The following is a 21,055-nucleotide window of genomic DNA, read 5'->3' as shown; positions in this document are numbered from 1 at the left end:
CTCCCCAGCAGGCCCTGCGCGCCCCGCCGCGGGCAGCAGAGGCGGTGCGGGCCGCGGTGCGCGCTGGGGCGGGGAGTCCTCGCCGTGCCGTGTCGTAGCGGCCCGCGCGGGAGGCGGCGCTCTGACCTGGCGGGTTCGCCCGGGCCGTGTCCCGCCGCTCCCGCCGCCGGCCCTGCTCGCCGGGAAGATGGCTGCCGTCCGCAGGGCCCGCAGGGACTCCCGCTGCGTGGTGCGCTTCTCCGACCGAGAACTCTGCTAAGGGCCCCCCGCGGGCAGGGAGGACACACGGACCGAGCAGGGGGGCAGGGCCCCCGGGACGGGACAGCGCCGCCCGAGCGTCGGCAGCATGGTGAGCGGGCCCGGGCGGCGGGGGCTCGGCCGTCGTGCAGGGGCGGCCGGGCGGGACCGGGACACGGCGGGTGTGCCCAGGAGCGGCCCCCTGGGACGAGCCGCTGCCAGGCAGCCCTGCCCTGCCCGCCCGCGGGCACCGAGTGATGCCTGTGGGAAGCGTGCCGTGATCCCACCCCGCCACTGGGAGACACGGCCGCCTCCTGCAGAGGATACTGGGCTGATGAGTGGGGCTGCTCGGTTCGAGAGCGACAGAGCTCTACCCTAGGAACACCCAACAAATCACTGTGTCATTACAGAAAGCGTGCCCTACCTTTTCCTCCTCTCAAAAATCTGGTGGCGCACAGTCACTCTGTAATTTAAAGGGCTCTGTCGGCCGGGCACTCCAGTTATCTAAGTTTGTCATTTAACGTATCAGAAATACTGCTTGGTTCAGTATTGCTTTTTTGACTGCATCTCAATATGGATTCAAGTATCCATGATGAGAACTCGATTATTTAAAGTTAAACTATTTATATCACACAGGGGTGCTTAAAACGACTCACCACTACGATTAAAACTCTTATTTTTAAACACAGTGTTACTTCTAACACGTTGACAGAAAAATGGAGCCTCTTTCTCATTTTTTGTATAAAACCAAGCAGAATGTTAGCTGACGGTCACTTTGTCGTACCTGCTCCTCCCTGAGTTCTGTTCAGTTTGCACATAGCCCTGTTCAGCTGGTGACACTCAGTTTCAGAGTGTTTCTGATCTTGGCTTTCTTTATTTTACTGAAACAGAGATCAGAACTATTAAAGGACCTGACATGACATAGTTTAGTAAGCGGTTGTTGTACTCTGAGGAAATCAGCATGCAATTACTGATTGCAAAACAAAACTAAACTGTGCAGATAAACTAGTTTTGCATTTGGTAAATGATTTCTAAAGCTTTGCAAGCAAATCAGAATTGAATCTACTCAGCTGACTTCTTTTTTTACAGGTCGCAGTCTTAATTCAGGTGTTTACTTTTGACATGTTGACCTTTTGGTGGCTTGACAGACTACCACTTTTCTTATGGAAAATTAGTCAAACTGATCAGTACACTCAATGATGTCTTGCTTTCTATCAGGATAAAGTCACTGTTTCGTGTAACAGCTGACTTGTAGCAGGAGTGAGGTCAGCAGCATAAAGATGAACAGTCTGGATTAATCTACTAAGTAACAGTTACAGTACAGTGTTCTGTGAGTTTTAGAAACTATAACTACAACTTAAGTATTGTCAGAGTAGGGACAAGGAGCCAATTTTTACGCATTACAATGTGCTTTAGGTGTTGATCTCATGATCTACCTCCTACTGAAGGTCCTTGCTTCAACTTGTCCTAGCAAAACCTTAGGGTTTCAGCGGATCAAATAAATAGTGGAAGGGTTGTTAATAGAGATCAGATTTACAGTCCAGTTAAGTGTGCAGTAGCAATGTGAATTAATTGCTTTACTGGTAAATTTAGAGGGGTGGCCGCTTAGGCTTCTACTGCTGAGAGAAGACAGACCTTTGATATGGGAGACTTCAGATCACACATGAATGCAGTATAGAGGAGGTAATGACAAAAGTTAAAGCTTTAGTTGTAATCAACTTCATGATGTTTTTTGACAGCTTTTAGACTGTAGGCTAGGTCTTCATAGAATTTTTGTTTGAATTGAGGTTTAGGTTTTAAAGAGCATCAAATGACATTTTGGATGCAGTTGGTCCAGAACCACATCTGACTGTGAGTCAGATGTGAAGAAGTAGGGCAGTTGAACAGAGATAATGGGAGGAAAATCAAGAGTTTAACAGATTTCATAGTGAAACGTATGAACATGAGGTAAACTTTTTAAGTAATTTTAACTGTTACTCTGAAATTAGTTTGTTTACAGACTCCATGAGTTAAAGGTTTTAGTGGGCGTGACTTTATGCATAAGCAGATAGCGTGTCGATTTAGTTTGGAAATTGCTAGTTTCTGCATTTTGCAGATAAAACCAGGCTTATTCTGCCCAGACTTGAAAGCTGATTGAACATAATTCAGCTGCAAACCAGAAGGCCTTGCACTCTGTGGAGGCAGAATCAGGCCTTATTTCTGTCAGCCCTGGTAACGCACTTACAGACATCCATTTCAGTGTTAGCTCAACCCTGGGCTATCTCTGCTTGCCCAACATAGACGTATTTCCTGGATGATAAAATAATGTGGTAGGACTGCTGTAACTCGTAGGACATTAACTGCCTGCAATTCAATTCTGGAATCAAAGCCCATGAAAATTCCAAGTTATTTACTCCTTGCTCAGATTTAATGCTGCTAGTGCTTTGGAGTATTCTGGCTCACTTGTTTTCTCTACTGGGAAATTAAAAATGTACAGCTTTAAAGTGAGAATGTAGAAACAGATACAATGTCTGTTTAACCGACCAACCCTGTCTGCATTATCAATTGTAAACAATAAATTAACTGAGACTTCAGTTAGTTTTACAGATGAGAAGCCAGTAAGTTTGTGGTTGTTGGGGAAACTGAAGGCAATGGTACACCTGAGCTTTAGGGAGGTGCTTGTCACCAAGACAAAGAGATTAAATGTTGCCTTCCCATCAAGTTTGCCAATATTCTGTGGTTTGATCAAAACTTCTAGATGGTATAAAAAAATTTTATAAATTTTCAGAATACAAGAATGCTTTGATTTATGCACTTTGATTGTGCAGGAGATAGAGATTTCTTTTTGAGAGCTCAGTAGAACCTCACTGACAGAATGTCACTTTAAAGTCTGAGCACTGTCTGTAATAGGAAGGAATGGGAAACAAAACTTTGGTAAGTAGTTGTGATAATGTCAGGTTTGCCTTCTTGTAATCTCACTTTGCATTATGTACTTCCAGAACTGTAGGTGTGAATTTCAGTGCAGAATGGTAGAAAAACCGGTTTACTTCAGCTGCAGGAAGAACCTTAAACAAATGTCTTAATCGAGTTTTTTGTTTTTTTTTTTCCTTACTGACATTTTGCTGCTGTTGTCGTTGTAGTGGCTTGTCACTGATACCCAGAATTAGTTTTCCTTTGTTTTAGTAAATATTACATAAATCTTAGTATAACGAGAATTCATTTGCATCTTTTTAAGTTTTCCTCTTAAACTAATAGTCTTAACTCCCTATGTAGAGCCCTGTTCAGTCAAAGGTCTTATTTAAGGTCTTATTTGTTTAACCTGTCTCACAGCAGAAATGTAAATAAAACCAGCTGCCAAGCTCTCACGCTAGTTTTTCATTTTATTTTCCAGTACATTTCTTGTTTAGTTTCACGTGTGTATTTTGAGATTGTCCATATTGTCCCATAGTTTTCATGAAGTATCTATTGTTACTCAAAGCACTGGTCTCTTGTGCTTTTGTAAATATTAAACAAATCAAAACTACTGGTTTTCTTTAAAGTGAGAAGATAGTGATTAAATTTTAATTTCTTGTATGAAGCACCTACTGTTTAATACTGAAGCTTTGGTTCTATGCTTTGACATAGACACTGACTGTATTTATTCAGGTATGATGCCAGTGTACTGATGCATGGAAGCCTTCAAGTGATACATAAGTAATCTGTGTTGGATTAAGGTGTTTAAAATGCAAACCCTACCTTCATGGAATTAATAGGGAAGTGCAATCAATACTAGTGGTTTTAGAATCAAGTTTTACCATCAAAAGGGGAATATGCTAATTTTTTGTTTTTAACGTGTGACCATGACAGTTGGGCTTTGTGAATGTGCTGTAGGAACTTATGCAGATTCTATAATCACATTTGACTGCTTTCTACTAGGCAGAAGCTGAAGAAGATTGTCACACTGATTTGGTGAGAACCGATGACAATGACAGATCTGGTGAAGCAAATCTTCAGGTATGTCTCTCATGCTAATGTTTTTTACAAACATAGTACTACTGTTACTTCATCACTTATCTTCATTTAGTTACCACAAATTTGTTGATCTGAAAAATGCTTAATCTGTCTGTCCCTCCAAAAGTGAGATAGATCAATTTTGCATTGTGTTCCAAGCGTCAAGTTCAGTCTTCAGTTATCCGTGTAGATGAAAAGAAAGTTTGTGACAGATTTGGAATTTCTTTGAAGAACTGTAGAAATTGGACCGCAGTTTGTGCATGGATGAAATTCCAGTTTGTCACTCTCTCCTGGCCCAGAAAGCTGATAAAAGCAGTCTAATAGAAAAGTGCATTTTCTTACAATACTAGATTTCTGTGTAGTTGCTCCACAGAAGTCGTGATGATTGTAGGAGATATATAAAATATAACTTAAAGGATGCTAAAAAAAATGAATGACAAGAATTATAACTTGTCTTTTTTTTCCTCAAAGTATAGTCCTTTTTAAAAGAGAAAGGAATAAGACCTTATTTGTATACTGTATAAACGACCCCCTTAATTATTAGGCTTAGTATGCTTGTATACAGAAAATTGGGTTTTCTACATTTGAGTTTCAAGAGCTAATTGATTTCTTGCTTAAGATAATTCTGCACAAACAAGAACAAACACCGTGTCTAGAGAGAACACTTTTCTATAGAATCTAAGGTTGTAACCATTGTACTGACAATCACTTCTTGAAATACCATCGTTTTTCTTCTGAGGTGAACAGTCCAGAAAAAAGCACTTGTGTTATTGAATGAGACTGAACAAGTACTTGTGCACTTGTTTTAATTTACTGTGAAACAATTGCTAACTCTCTATGTCAGAATTCACTGAAGCCATCTAAGACTTGGAAATGTAAAGCATAATTTTGAAATTCTTTTTTGTGTTTGTACTTTATAATTTCTCTTCAGAATACGTACTGTCTGAATATGTGATACTAAGTCATAGTTAATCATGTTTTTTAGGCAGAGCTCCAGATGTTCAGAGCTCAGTGGATGTTTGAGCTTGCCCCAGGTGTGAGTTCTAGTGGGTTGGAACCTCTGCCATGCAGAGCATCTTCAAGAGGACCTGGAGTAAAGTCTGTAGATGCCAGAGGGAAACAGGAGATAGCAAAAGAGGAAAAGGTACAGAAAAATAGATGTATAATTCTGAGATTTTATTTGTGTGTAACTGTTGTAGTGTAACTATCCTAAAAGCTAATGCTGCATTAAACCTAGTGAAACAACAGAGGTCATTACCCTCTTGTCTCCATACAAATGTCTTCCATAATCCTACACTGGTTTTTCTTGTTTTTATATTTGGCTTTGTGTCACCTTAACAGTCTACTTTCTGAAAGACTGCAGGTAAGGAATAAGCAGCTGGAATGTGGATAGTTTGTTGATTGTGAATTTCAGTTATGGCTTATAGCACGTGAATATGTCTTCTTATGGAATTATTTTATTATCTCCTTCATAGGGTACAGTAGGTAAGATAAAAATAATTCTAAGTCAAGGGACATTGCACTTGTATTTATAAGGAATTTAAGAAATGTTCTGTGTAATTTATTGTGCAGGCAAAAGAACTTTTCCTGAAGGCAGTGGAAGAAGAACGAAATGGGGCTCTTTATGAAGGTAACACAGAAGTTTACAATGAACACCCTTGTTTTAGAGGAATCTAACACCCTCTGATTTATGTGCAAGTCTGCATGATGCCAGTGAATTTAAACTACAGGCTAATAGCAATATGAGAGCTCAGTTATTCAGATAAACAAACAAACATGCTTTAAAAGGAACCATCATATCACAGTTCTAAAGTTGAGGTGAAGCTAAAGTGAAATCAAGGAAAGAATTTCTAGCTTTCAGACAAAACAACAGTATCTTGAAATCTTGCAATTTAATGAAGCCCTGGATTGCTTCTTCATATAGATTGCTTCTTTACGTGACTTCTGTAAGGTAAAATTAGCATAATAATTAATCAAAGCAAATATACTATACGATAAGTTCACAGCTTTTGCATTCCACTGTGAACAGAACTACTTAATCCATGGAATTCTTTGTTGTTTGGTTGTGGGGTTATTTATGGGGTTTTTTGAGGAGGATATGATGGTTTTTTGGTTTGGTTGCTTGGTTCGTTTTATTTCGTGGGTCTTTTTTTTGTTTTAGTTTTTTTGATGACTACAACATGTTAAGATAGCCCCTTTAAGAATTCCTAAAGTGAGTGTTTAAATCTGGTAGTCTTATGAGGCTTGCCATAAATATTTAAGGTGGTTAGCTTGCTTGCCCTCTTGCTATCAGCACTAGTAAAAATGGAAACTCAAAGTTTTCTTTTTCATATTTAGTTTTCAGAATATATAGAATAAGAAGCTTACCCAACTGCCAAGGCCTATAGGTCAGTAGTGGAGATACCAGTTTTCTAATTCTTTCCTGTGAAAAACTAAAACAGAACTTAACTTGCCATCCTGCTCATCCACTGCAGGTTTTGGCCACTGTGTTTAAAGTGCAGGTGCAAAAAAATTTAAGATATGCAAGTCTGAGAGTACTCTGGAAGCTCCTGAACTCAACCACCTGCTGAATACAAAATTTCCTCTCCACCCTGGGACATTTCCTTCTCTTGCAAGGGGATTCTGATTGTTGTTTTATATCTCAAATAAACAGAGAGAAATATGAGTCCTCTGTAGGTAATAACATGAGTTGCCTCAGTTTCTAATTTATTACATGTTTTTACAGGGAAAAATTACATTAGGCAAATGTATGTTGAGTGTGGGATTAAATGCACAGTAAAAAAGTACGTCAGAACTAGAAATCTGGCATGTAATCTACCATTTAGGAAATCATGCAGTAGATTGTGAAGGTTCTTTCTGAGTGAATTTAAAAAAAAGTGAGGAAAGCAGTCTATTTAAAGATTGTGTATATAAAATAAAAGCTATAGCTTCATCAGCATGAGTGCACTCCTTGTATGTTAAACATAGTGGAAGAGAAGTATCAAGAGTGGCATTCACAAAGGTGTTCCAGGCATCTGGATTGCATGAGTATGAATCCATCTTTCTCAATTGAATTAGATTTGAGATTTAAAGAAGCTAAACTGAACTGTTTCTACACATATGTCTATATGAGACCTTAGAGACATGGTCCTATGCCAGACACAGATATATTACCGAGCATGTGTTGGGACATCTGTTTTCAGACCAGACTTTTATTTGCTGACCTGGCCCAGGTCACCAGAATCCTAGTTGCATTTCAGCCTGCTTCTGAAATCTGCTGATAACTGACGTTTGTGAGACAGTTATGTGCAGCATCTTATTCTTGCTTAAGTACAGTCCAGGTCTGGTCTGCAAGATTAAATGCTAAAGTTGAGACTGATCTCTCTTTAGCTGGCTGCTGGTATTCCTCATCCTCAGCAGCCAAAGGATACTACTTGTCAGTCACTGGTCCTGACATGAACTCAAGGAAATAGGAACACTTACTAGCCCCAAACTCAGGTTTCTTAGACTCCTTAGACAAATTTTGAGCTTCACACTCACTGATATTTTATTTGAGTTTTGGTTTTTAAGAGTCAAAACCGTGGAAGAATTGCCCTCTGATCTTGGTATCACGATGTGGGAATACAAGGAGACATATAAATACTGATCTTAATACTGATATTAAAACAGATTGAATGTGCGTGCAGCAAATTCATTTAAATTAAGAAGAATTCACAGAGCTGACTCAGAAGAAAGACGTACTGCAGCTTAAATCAGTTTGTTGCCACAGGGTGATTTTCCTGAACCTCTTTCTCTACTCAGTTTTGTAGGATCTTTGGAATGTTAAAGGCAGAATTACTTTCTCTGTGTGCAAGAATAGTTTGCAAAACCCAATCTGTCACTTTCTCCCTCACACCCCATAGTGTGTGCCAAGGCTACTTTCCTCACCCTCAGCATTTTCAGTGGCTTGCTTCTGTGCCTTCTTTAGTTCCAAGGGGTTTGCCATAGGGAAGTTGACTTGTTTTGCATTAGTTGTTGAAGTTTTAAAATTACAACAATATTTTATTGATCTTTCTCAGGTATGTAATGCTGTATATGTCTGAATGCCTGTACTATACCGGGAACATCATGTACCTGCATAATTTTTCTCTTTCATATTCCTGATGGTTACTTACAAATATACTGCCTAAAATCTTTATGATGTGTTGAGAAAGCTTTGTCAGTGCTGGGCAACAAACAACATCAGGACTTTGTAACATTTTAATGTAAAATTTTGTACTCCATAGTTGAATTTGTAGTAAAGTAAATTTGTAAAAGCTGAAGCACACCTGAGATAGCTGTTTATTCTGAAAAAGTATATGTCATTTTTAGTTTTGAAAATAGGTGCTTAATGTTTCTCTCTTCTGTATTTCATTTAAACCTAAACAGTTTCGACTAAGATTTCTCAGACAAAGGCATTTTCCACCTTTTTAGTGCTTTTAGCTGAAGCCATCTCTCTGAAAACAATCTCCTGATAAGCTAATATGGGCATCAGATATGTTTAAATATCAAACCTTTATTTCCAGCCATCAAGTTTTATCGTCTAGCCATGCAGCTTGTACCTGATATAGAGTTTAAGATCACCTATACACGGTCCCCGGATGGTGATGGAGTTGGAAAGAGGTGGTAAGTATCAAAATTTACTAATCAAGTGCATAGGAGTATGATACTTTGTTTCTGAAGCATATCAGTAGTCTACTCTGATATGCAGTTTTAAGCCTCTTAATATCTGGAAAACTTACCTCCTCTCAGTTGAGTGGACTGCTTCACAGAAAGTTAACAGATGCATTAGTCCAAGGAAGACTTATCTACATTGTCCTTCAAAGACGGTAACAGGCTTGTTTGGAACTAGTTAATTTCAGGTGAAAGGATTACAAATAGTTATTTTGTTACTTAAAAAAGGAAAAAAAATTAGTCACTTTATTTTGATTTTTGATTTTCAGATTTAGGATCATCTACAGAGTTGTAGATGGCAAAAAGATTAATCAGTAAAAGCTTCGTACTATGGAATAAGCATCTTAATAAAGCAAGGGAATTATTCACTGTTCCTGTGCTGAGTAACTAAATGAGAGTGTTTTAAATAAGTAAAGCAATACATTTAGAAGCTCAAGGACAATAATTTGAGTAGTCTAGTCTTTCACCATTACAAGCATCAGAATACCCCTACCCTCAATTCACTGGATGTGTAGCGTCTTAAAGTTGGCCTAAACTGAGTCCAAGACTTGTGTTTTGCGGGCAGAATTCAGGTTAGTGCCAAACCCCCTGTTATAGCTCACATAACCTAGTGAAGACAAGCTTATGGAACAGAGCTTCCCAATTCATTGCTCTCTCAGCAGCCATGGATGCTGCTGATAGCTACAAGAAATCAAGAGTTTTAAAATGGAGAATAAAAAAGGAAAGTACAACCATATCCCTGTGATATTACTAGTTCAGTCTTGTTGTCCCAGGGCAATACAGCTCCAGTGCAGCAGTTGAGTCAATACAAAAGAGTGGAAGATGAGCTAAGTGCTTTATTTACATCTCTTACTTTAGTTTCTGAATGGGCTGCTGGCATGAAATCTTTGCTGTGCATTTGTGTGCTAGGAAAACTACTGGATGATACACTACAGTAATGTAAAAATCTTGGTTTTCTTAGGATTATTTTTTTACTTCAGCATCATTTTCTCTGCTCTTTTAAGACTCTCTCACAACAAGGTAGGAAGGAGTGTTGATCTGCTGGAGGGTAGGAGGGATCTACAGAGGGAGCTGGATCTGCGGAGGGAGCTGGACAGTCTGGATCAGTGGGCTGAGGCCAGTTGTATGAGGTTCAACAAGGTGAAGTGCTGGGTCCTGCACTTGGATCACAACAACCCTGGGCAGCACTATAGGCTGGGGGCAGGGTGGCTGGAAAGCTGCCTGATGGAAGAGGACCTGGGGGTGCTGATCGACACCTATCTGAACGTGAGCCAGCAGTGTGTCCAGGTGGCCAGAAAGGCCAGTGTCGTCCTGGCCTATATCAAAAACAGTGTGACCAGCAGGACCAGGGCAGTGATCATCCCTCTGTGCTTTGCACTGGTGAGGCCACACCTTGAGTATTTTGTCCAGTTCTGGGCCCCTCACTACAAGAAAGACATTGAGGCACTGGAACGTGTCCAGAGAAGGGCAATGAGACTGGTGAAGGGTCTGGAACACAACTCTTGTGAGGTGTGGCTGAGGGAGCTGGAGAAAAGGAGGCTCAAGGGAGACCTTATTGCTCTTTACCTGAAAGGAGATTGTAGCAAGGTGGAGGTTGGTCTCTTCTCCCAAATAATAGGCAATAGGACAGGAAGAAATGGCTTCAGGGTGTACCAGGGGAGGTTTAGATTGGATGTTAGAGAAATTCTGTATCTTCACAGAAAGGGTTGTCAAACAGTGGAACAGGCTGCTCAGGGAACTGTTTGAGTCACCATCCCTGAAGGTATTTAAAAGATGTGTAGATGTGGCACTTAGGGCCATGGTTTAATGCTGGACTTGGCAGTGCAGGCTTAATGATTGGACTCAGTGATCTTAGAGGTCCTTTCCAACCTAAATGATGCTATGAAATTTTATTCAGTTTTTTAAATGTTGCTGAATTGTTCCCAGCACTACATGACAGTGAAGGAAAACCAACCAGTACTCTCAATTGTTGTTTAAAAGCAGTATTTGTAGAGAAGATGTGTTTTTTCAAAAGATTCTGGTTGTGGTGGTTTGGCTTTCTGAAGGACTGTTGTAGGTGTTTCATATTAACCTGATGAGAAAAAACATAACACAATTACATAAAACATAAAACATAAAACAATCTACAGTGCAGCTTGCACATACTGGGACTGACCATCATATTCATCAAAATAAAGGAAGGTATGTTCAGTGCAACATCTTGCTGTAGCCTTAGTTATGACAGGCCCAAACATAATTGTGTTCTCTGTGATGCTTTGAAACTCGTTGGTAGGTCTGCTAGTTCCTTGCTTATATTCTCAGCTCATTCTATTAAGCTTGTTTAGAGTAGAATTGAATAGTATTAAAAAGTGACTGGCAGATCTCTTAACTGCCTGTTTACAGAATAGATAAAAATGTAGTTTTCCTTCATTACTGTTCAATAAACCCACTGAAGATAACTCTTCAGTGAATAATGCAAGAGTAAAAAATAATCCAGAATTGTTTTCAATATCTGACATTGTGACAAGGATTACAAAATAGAGCTTTTCATTAATGACACTTCATCTCCTGCATATACCATATCTTAGACAAAGTGACAGATGAGATTTGTCTTTTCACGAGGTCAAGAAATTCTTCAGTGACACCAACAAAAAAGGTGAACCGTGAACTCTCAAATCCAGAAAGAAACTGGGATGGGAATTAAATGAAAAAACCCCAGTTGTTCTTGTCAGAGGGATTCCAGCAAAGTATAAATGAATTTGATAATATTGCAGTAGTTGTTTTATCGTATGATGAAATGAGATGAGATTGCTTTAAAAACATACAGGAAACAACTCTATTGAATGAGAGTAAGGCAATGGATTGATGCCAAGATGAGGACATCTGTTGGTGTGTTTTGTCCAATATCACAGTATTGGCATTCCCCCTTTTCTAGTATTGAGGATAACAAAGAGGATGACAAAATGGCTGATCTTCTGTCGGATTTCCAGCAGCAGTTAACTCTTCAGGAGTCTTCAGTCAAACTTTGTCAGCCTGAGGTTGATGTCAGCCAGACCCATATCTCAGGTATGATTTAAAATACACTGTAAGAGTTCAGAGGCAGAATTTATGGAGATGTTTCACTCTATTAAAACATATGTCTTCTTCATTTAAAAGTCACCTTTAAAGAAATTCACACACTATCTCTTTATTTAATTTTATAGTTCGGTATAAAGGAAAAAAAGATCATCAACTAGCTAAACAGATCTTATTCTCATTTTTCCATGTAGTACTACTACTGAGTAGAAGGTTCAGGATCAGAGTCATACTGTAATGTAGCAACCTGTAGGAACAGTCTTGCTGAAGTAAGCAAATTGCAGTTTTCTTTCCATTTTTTTTTGTTTGGTTTGCAAATATTTATTACAATTTTTAAGTAAGAGACAATTGTTCTGTGAAGAATATGCATCTTTGCATTTCCTGTTTTTATCTGATTCTGTAGATTTTTGCAACAAATATGTTTTCAAGTTCAGCAAGACTATATAAAAAACCTAGAAAGTCTTTTGAAGGTTAATGATTTTCAGTGCTCCAGTTCTAGGACAGTTATCCTGAGATTTCCTAATGAGATCTAAATTGTAGAGAGTGTATATAAGCTATGAACTCTCTTAAAAACAGATGCCTCTAAAGCATGTGTATTTTGCATCCTGAATTGTCAGTTGCTCTTGGAAATCTTGGTCTAATCTCCTCTGTTCTGGTTAAGGAAAGAAAATAAAGTAAAATGAAGCAAGGTGTTCATGGACGTCACAGTAGTACAATAGTCACAGACCTCAGCAGCCCAAGGAAAAATTAGGCAATACAAAGCAACGTATTTGGCTGAATTGATATCCTGTGTTCCATATTATCTTTTATTGACAGGACAGGATCAGACCTCTGCTATGTAACTGACATGCTGAATATATTTACTTCCCCTCCCCTGGACAATTTTTTGTAGTTATTTTTTTTCTTTCTACAAGTAAAGCTTAGGACCAAGGCCGCATTCTTCACCAGAAATACTATAATGTTTTTCCCTTAGGATGTGCTCAGTGTCTGAAGCAAAGTGTCTTAACAACCTCTAGTTTACTAGAAACTTAGAAACATGGATGCTAAGACAGATAATCAAAGGTGTGGATATTTGTAGTCCATACCAGTGTTTTATCTAATCATCTTACCATAATGCAGTTTCAGTTCTTGATTTTTGTTCCTTTGTTATGTGACTTCTTTCTAATGTGAAGTGATTAAAGATATTTTTTTTGTTCTGTGGCATCAGGCTACAATGTGAAAAATTAGGATATTTTTATGGAAAGTAAAAGCCAAACCTGGAATTACAGATAACTTATTGATGTACAGGTTGCCATCTAACCAGGATACCTTTTCTCTTTGCAGCCTTGCCTATGGAAGTACTTATGTACATTTTCCGATGGGTGGTTTCAAGTGACCTGGATCTAAGATCATTGGAGCAATTATCTCTTGTTTGTCGTGGATTTTACATTTGTGCCAGGTATTGCAGATAATGTATCTAGAGTGAAGCTTCTCCTTGCGCCAAGTATGTCCTGCTTTTCCTTCCCATGGACATTTTCATGTTATACTCCTCACAGTGCTAATCAGCTTTTGAATACACCACTAAATAGTATGTTAGATAGACGACTTCACTGTAAATAAAAAACGCAGCAGAAAGTCTTACTTGCTCTACCTTGTTTGTATGTTAGAGTTGCAGGTCTTTAAAGTATGGTCTGTTGTGTTGTCATCCTCATATGGCCACACAGGGAAGGCTGCTGCAATATTGTGGTTCTGCACTTGGCTGAAAATGGCATTGTGTTCTTGAATTTCACTGGAAAGAGGAAATGGCTTTCAAATACTCCAGGATTAAGTAAATTAGTCAATGATTTTAAATTATGAGCTATTCTTGTTGAAGAAAGTTTCTTTCAGTTGCATCCAAACTAAATTATAGAGTGTGTTACTTTGATATATGAAAGCTAAACAAGATTTATAGAGAAGTTATGGGGTTTGTATTTTTCTCATTTTCACTAGAGATCCTGAAATCTGGCATCAAGTCTGTTTGAAAATATGGGGCAGGAGCTGCAATAAACTTGTTCCATATGCCTCCTGGAGGGAAATGTTTTTGGAGAGGCCTCGTGTTCGATTTGATGGTAAGCTGTACTTTTGGAAATAGTTGTAACTGTGTATGTAACTGTGACAGAAGCAATTAGGTGGTTTTTGATGCCTAGAGGAGCTGAGGAAAAAAACCTCCAAAGCAATTTAATTGGAGATGAGATAAGAAAAGGATTTAATTTGGTTACAAGATGCATGCCCCCTCTGTCTCAGATGTTACAATTTTATAAGACTCTCCATCCAATCATTGATTTTATCCACCCCCCAGCCTTTGCCCTGATCCACCCCCGATCTGCCCCTTGGGAATTGGGGCTGGGGTCTTTTTGAGACCACCTCTTCGTCAATCTTCATCTTCTTCAGAGCACAAAGGGCACACGTTCACCCAGTTTTTGACTGTACTTTTGTGGTTTAGGCCAAAGTACAAGTGTTCTCTAAACAGAATAGGCCTACCTTGATAAGAGACTAAACATTTCTGATGGAATTCAGGGGATATTGATATGGGGAATTGGGGTAAAAGGGTTGGAGAATGTGTGTAGTTTCTATGCTAAGGGTAAGGGAATAAATGCTGCTGCTTCTAAATCTACTTCTACCATATAACTACTTGTAAAACTTATAAAAATTAGAAAAATCAAAAAAACAGATGGACCTTAAGGCATCAGTTTGATGCTTATGACGTTGTTAGACCTAAGCTGAATTTATTTGTGCATTTGAATTTGTAGAATATCTGCAAAGAGAAAGGAAAGGTGCAATGGATGATAACAAGAACTTTCATGTATTTAAGTAACAAAAGTATACTCAAAATTTTTAGATTATTGGTATTTTGTCTTAAATATTTTATGTTCTTAATTTTTTTTCATATACTTATATCTTCCTTTTCTCTAGGTGTCTATGTCAGCAAGACAAAATACATACGTCAAGGAGAACAATCTCTTGATGGTTTCTATAGAGCATGGCACCAAGTGGAATATTACAGGTAGAGCTGTTGTACAATGAGTGAGTGAAATGTTTCTCTCTTAAGTTCTTTATATCCAGGCCTTGATATCACAGACACTAATAATTCTGTAAAACTGAATGGAACTGCTACAGTGTGTAAAGCTGTGTGTATTTTTTGGCAATAGGTTCTAAGAAATAGGATTTAGTGTTAGAATAGAAATTATAGAAGTAGAAGTGAACTTAGAAACACGTTTCATCCTCAGCTATCCCATGTCATGTGGATAAAGCTTAAACAGTAACAACAGTAGTACTTTGCTATAGATTTCTTTCCCCAAACCACTTCTGCTTTACATTTCTGATATAATACATGACACAGTTCAGGCTGGAAACTGTTCATAGAAATCATTGAATCTCATGACTGTTGCTACAGTCTCACAAACATCAGCACAGTATCTGAGTAGTGTAAAAATTGATCAGATCACAGAACCTGAAAAAGTCCATATGACATTGTCCATTCTGTACTGGTACTGTAACTAGGGTTGTGTTGCATTGGTCTCAGTTGATGCTAGGAATGGAGAAACTTAATTGAGGTTAGTTTTGATGCTAGGATAGCTGCCTTGCTTTGATGGAGGTGACAAAACTTCTGAACTTCTCGTCTCTTTCACAGCTCTTCATAACTTGATCTTTTAATCTTCAAAACTCTCTTGATTTCTGAGGTGGTGGATTCTCCATCCCTGGAGGTTTTTAAGATGAGACTTGATGTGGCACTTAGTGCCATGGTCTAGTAACCACGGTGGTAGTGGATCAAGGGTTGGACTTGATGATCTCAGAGGTCTTTTCCAACCTGGGTGATTCTATGATTCTATGATCTCTTTTTCTGTTATATGTGAAGAAATGTGTTTTTGAGTGCTCTTACCAGTTAAGGTAACATCCAGTGAATTTAAAAGCAAACAAACAAACAAAACCAATAGCAAAATGATATGTTTTCTAGATTTGTATTGTGTAATTATATTTTTGCAGGTATTTGAGATTCTTTCCAGATGGTCAAGTTATGATGCTAACAACTCCTGAAGATCCTCAATCTATAGTTCCTCGCTTACGGACTAAAAACACAAGGTTATTGAGATAAAGTATTTGGCTCTACAATTTTCGTTTTGCTTTACCTAGCAATTTCTATTTACTTTTGTCTCAGATTCCGTATTCTGACTTAGCAAAACAAGAGTAAAAATACATCATTTATGTTGTGTTATAGAACTACAGGAGTCTTTCTGCTGTGCCTTTTGCAACCAGCCATGCCTATCTCGTATTGGCCTTTTTAGCCACCAACGCGCTTGCAACAAACATGGGTAGAGTCCTTCCCAAATCTTTGTTCATGAAGCCCAGCCATGACAGAACTACAAAAAATGTTGATCTTTGTGCAAAGATATATTTCTTTCTAGTGGCCTGATATTGTCATTAGATTTCCTTTGTGGGTTATGTGATTTTAAATTTTTAAGGGAAGCAGATGGAAGCATACATGCTATTAACTTGGTAGTTTTAGAATTCTTTTAAAGACACTGTATTGTTACTGACTGCTTTTTCACACTTCCTTGACCAAAGGGAAGATTTTTATGAGATATGGCTAAGTTGTTGCTTCTTGATGTTTGCACATAAAAACGTAGAAAATCATTTGCAACTTCATAACAGATTTGAGCTGTTCACCAGAAATCTAAAAATACTTAGCAGTAGGCCAGATAGAACTAACTAACTTATCTTTACTGTCCTATTTAGGAAAATTAGAAGCAACTTCACAAAATGTTGTCATTGTTTAGTATCATTGATGAGCCTGGCACTTTACTAAATGGAAATAAGAAATAGTTTCCTTAATTATGATATACAGTCAGTCTTTATTTCATTGCTGATATTTGTATTATAAGTACTTCACTCTTTTGAAACACAGGATATTTTTATGTCCTTGACATAATTGTCCTTTTAACCTTCCAGAACGGATGCAATCTTGCTTGGTCATTATCGCCTTTCCCAGGAAACAGACAATCAAACCAAAGTATTTGCTGTAATAATGAAGAAAAAGGAAGAGGTAGGTAAAAGTATAGAGGAGAAATAGGTGAACGAGGGGGCTTTTTAATAAGTTTTTTCTCAGACTGAATATTTTACAGGACCCAAAGATTTGCATTACACCAAAACATTAAATATTGCTTTGATTTTTTAAATTGTTTAAAAATAAAATGTAAATAAGCATGGTGATATCTCTCATATTTTTTTCCCCAAATCTGTAATCTTCTATTCAGGTAAGTAGATACCATGTTCATAATTGAACAACGGTTCTTCCCCCTGAGGCTTAATTGCCGTGTGTGGTGCTATTAGGTGTCAACGTTGTTAACAGGAAGGAAGGATGAAGGAGGTCATTTTTTGAGATCAGGTTTGACTGTGTGCAGTCAGGTTCCACAGCATTAAATAAAACTAGATAAGCAGTATTTGTTAATTGAATTCTGAATGATTTGGTCAACTCATTTACATCACAAACTTTTCTAATTACTAAAGTGCCTGTCAAGAGAAATTTGTGAGGAGGTAGAAGTGTTACAATGAATTTGCACTTTCCAGGCGGCATCTTCCATGCTCAAATTGCTTTCTGTGAAAAATTCTTCCATCATTAACATCTACTTTATGTATTTTCAAGGAATAGCAGTACTTAGTTTTAAGTATGAGAGTTTAACAATCTGGCCTTGCAGTTATTAGGCCTCAGGATAAATAGTTGCACAGTGTTCTTTGTAGGTCATGAAACTTCTTATTTCTCTGTACAGAAACCAGTTGACTACCACAAATACAGGTATTTCCGCCGGGTTCCCGCACAAGAAACAGATCACAGTTTTCATGTAGGACTACAGTTGTGCTCCAGTGGGCGCCAGACGTTCAACAAACTTGTGTGGATACATCATTCTTGTCACATAACCTACAGGTGAGTAAATGGAGAACAAGACCCAAGAAAGATACTTATATGTAGAAATACATGTGATCTTTTTCAGTTATTTGTTCGGTACTAAGTAGAGAAGATGTAAAGATGCTGAGACTCAAGCAGCTTTAACAAAATGTCCTGAAAACAGTAGCTGGTCCAGATTTAATATATCATAATGAACTCTTACATTAAGAAATCTCAAGATTTTAGTAACCTGGTCTAATGATAATGGGAAGTTTCCTAATTAATAGTACTGCAGTATTTTAGCCTTTTAAAGGATTTATGCACAGTTGATTTCAGAACTGCATCAGAGTTGAATGACGTAGTGTGTGTGCTACTGAAGCTCCACACTGAAGGGGTATGTTTTCCACTGTGGATGTGCAATCTAGAGATGTCTGCACTCATCATGTGAGAACTGTAATGTTTGCAAACTATAGGATTCAGCAGTGCAGAGTATGGGCTTGTGACCAGCTGTTCTGATCACTAACCAGGCAAGAGCCAAGACCACTGCTCTTGCACCTGATGCTCTGAACTGCTGGCAAGTTGGCTCTCCAGATGTTTGACGTTGGGTGGATTTAGGCCTTGTCTTCCAATGGTCTTAATCTCTATATTCAGTATTTATATAGGGACATAGCTCAGCTGTTGAGCTGTGAGAATATAAAATCTAGGAAATAAATTGCTGGTGGTTGGAAGTATAGGTAACGTCCTTAAACAGAAAAATTGTTTTTACAAAAACCAATATTGTCTTACTTAATCTGTGAAGAAGTGGCAATATCGTAGACATTCTTTTCAGCATGAAGCTTCTGTACTGCTCAGGTTGTGCTCTAGCTCTCAGTATGGTGGTGCCCTTTTGAAACTAGAATAAAGATGAATATAAAACACAGCTAAGAGGATGTATGCTTGTCATTGATGTTCAGAAATACTTGAGTTCCTTTTCTTTAAAGTTTTGTAAACATGCAAGTTTTACTGTCACTTTGTATTCAAATTCAGGGTTCTAAGTGAAACAAATGAAAGGGGATTTTTTTAAGTCAATCGTGCATTGTTTCAAGTGTTGGAGCTAATAATAAGAGTGGAAGGTGGTTTCTTTGATATGAAAGTAGAAGTGAATTCTATATAATGTGATTCAACCAACATTCAAATGCTTTCAGAACAAGGCAGTACAAAAGGCACTTCATTCCATCTCTAGTTTGGTGCACACACTGTACTGTTGAGGGACTTAAACAGCAACTAGTGTCTGATTTAACTTCTAAAATGCTCTTTGCAGATCGACTGGTGAGACAGCTGTTACTACTTTCGACATTGACAAAATGTACACCCCTTTGTTCTTTGCACGAGTGAAGAGTTTTACTGCATTTTCAGAAAAGCCACTCTAAGAAACACCTTCTCCTCTCACAACTTCTGCATGAGTAAAAGGTTGTAGCTAATAAGCACTTAAGTTATAAATGTGTATATATTTGGAACATTTTAAAATTCTGGGTAATTTTATGAAGGCAGTTTGTTCTATTTGATTATGAATGGCAGGGATTTTGTTTTCAGATCAAAGTTAGGAGTATTAAACACCTTTTATTTGTGAGAAGAATTTGATAACAAAGTTTTGTTTTGTTGTGTTGGTTTGGGATTTTTTTAAACAGATTTTATAAATCAGTCTGCTTAAAATGTGAGTCTTCATCTGTCTAGATATTTGATTTGTTCAAAAGGAATCATAGGAAAATCTCACTGTCCATGGGACAGTGTGTATGGTCTCTGGTGAAGGCTTGAAATGTGAAGGGGAGAAAGTTGTCATCTGTTAAACTGCGTGACTTAACTTCAAATAAATGTTTTCTTTAAATTAAACTTCTTTTGTTTGCATTTAAGATCTGGCATTTTGTCAACATCAACCTTAAGGAAAATCAGACAAGGGAAAGCAAGCACGAGGTATAAAATTTATCTGCAGAGGTACATCCCCACCAATGCAGTGGTGTCAGTTGGTTATGAATGTAATTTGGTCTTGGTAGAAGTTCAGTGGAGCCTGCCTTCTCTGCGGGATGTGTGTGGAGGGGAGAGGGATATGGGCAGTGAGTTGTTCCCTTGTACTGTAGGATGATTTCGCAGGTATGTGGCCCTGCTCAGGAAGTGTCACAGTGCAAGGGTGAAATGCTGGTACATTTGGTCAGGTTTGAATGCACAGGTAAGCAGGGCTCACTTGGACGTGACTGTGATGTGTTATAACCCTTCATCTAACCTCGCTACAGATGCTGTAAACCCTTTGAGCATTTGTTGTACTAAGATAAATTTTGAGGCTGCTGTAGATGTTGAAGTGCTGTGTACTGCTAATCATGAAGTGTACCTTGAGGTTTGGGGCAGGTGCTGTATGCTGCTTCTCCTGCATATATCGCTTGGGGGTGTAGTGCAGACATTGTAATGCTGCTTATTATGTGTGTATCTTGGATTCTGGAAGAACTGAAGCTTTTTAGTGTACTTTTTTTTTAAGCCATTTTGCATAATTTACCTTTGATCATCTTGTTTCAAAATACTGACCTGGACTTGAGGACTAAAATGTGAAAGCTGTGGAAAGAACTATACTTGTTCTATAATTAATAAAGTGTATCTTTGCAAGGAGCTACGTGATTAAAAATACATCAATAAATCATGATTTTGAACATGCAATCCTACTGGCAATTTCTTATTTTCCCAAGAAATCATTATTTTTGTATGGTTAATGGTGATTAGTTAGGAGCTACCATGCATAAATTACATGCTAGGCAAGACTGATGGGTGGAATTAACCTCTTAATGACTTTTTATTACACTACTTACAGGTTATCTGAGGAAAGTAGAGTAGTTTTCAGGTACATGAGTTCTGAATGAGGATGTGTATATCTGAGACTTCATGAGTTTTCTCCCTAGTGTAACAAGGCTCTGCCTACAACCCTATGTCCTTTGACCACAGTTGCACTATTACTTCGTACACAATATTTAATAAGGAGTGTATTGTGTTCTCATTGCTGAAAGGCAAAACAACTGCTTAGAGTATCAGCTTCACGTTTTGAAATATTGCCAAGTTTGTACACAGGGAAAGATGTTAATTACCTACACTTTTGTTCAGGGTGAAAGATGCAGATTGGATTCTGCCTGCTGAGAAATGCCAAAAATTTTGCCGTAAGAGTCAGAAGGTGGTACTGATTATTAGTTGAGGTACAGTTTTTTCCAA

General features: G+C 38.3%; 1 protein-coding gene across 1 annotated transcript; it reads left to right on the top strand.

The window, feature by feature from the left end:
- Nucleotides 1–24: 24 nt before the first annotated feature.
- Nucleotides 25–20,512, top strand: FBXO9 (F-box protein 9). Its single transcript, XM_032683212.1, has 13 exons — nt 25–349; nt 4,132–4,209; nt 5,192–5,350; nt 5,779–5,836; nt 8,730–8,829; nt 11,792–11,922; nt 13,255–13,369; nt 13,900–14,018; nt 14,863–14,953; nt 15,934–16,029; nt 16,897–16,990; nt 17,715–17,869; nt 19,131–20,512. Exons 1-13 carry the CDS (start codon nt 347–349, stop codon nt 19,237–19,239), a joined length of 1,308 nt encoding a protein of 435 aa, XP_032539103.1. The 5' UTR covers nt 25–346; the 3' UTR covers nt 19,240–20,512.
- The last annotated feature ends 543 nt before the right edge of the window (nt 20,513–21,055 follow it).

This window comes from Chiroxiphia lanceolata, chromosome 3, assembly GCF_009829145.1.
Source record: "Chiroxiphia lanceolata isolate bChiLan1 chromosome 3, bChiLan1.pri, whole genome shotgun sequence".
Taxonomy (NCBI): Eukaryota; Metazoa; Chordata; class Aves; order Passeriformes; family Pipridae; genus Chiroxiphia; species Chiroxiphia lanceolata.
This window is presented reverse-complemented; position numbering and strand designations above follow the sequence as displayed.

What these genes read in the sequence shown, in the direction of transcription:
- FBXO9 (XM_032683212.1), top strand. An exon ending in GCCTCGTGTTCGATTTGATG is followed by an intron (nt 14,019 to 14,862) that starts GTAAGCTGTACT and finishes CCTTTTCTCTAG; the next exon opens with GTGTCTATGTCAGCAAGACA. An exon ending in TAATGAAGAAAAAGGAAGAG is followed by an intron (nt 16,991 to 17,714) that starts GTAGGTAAAAGT and finishes TTCTCTGTACAG; the next exon opens with AAACCAGTTGACTACCACAA.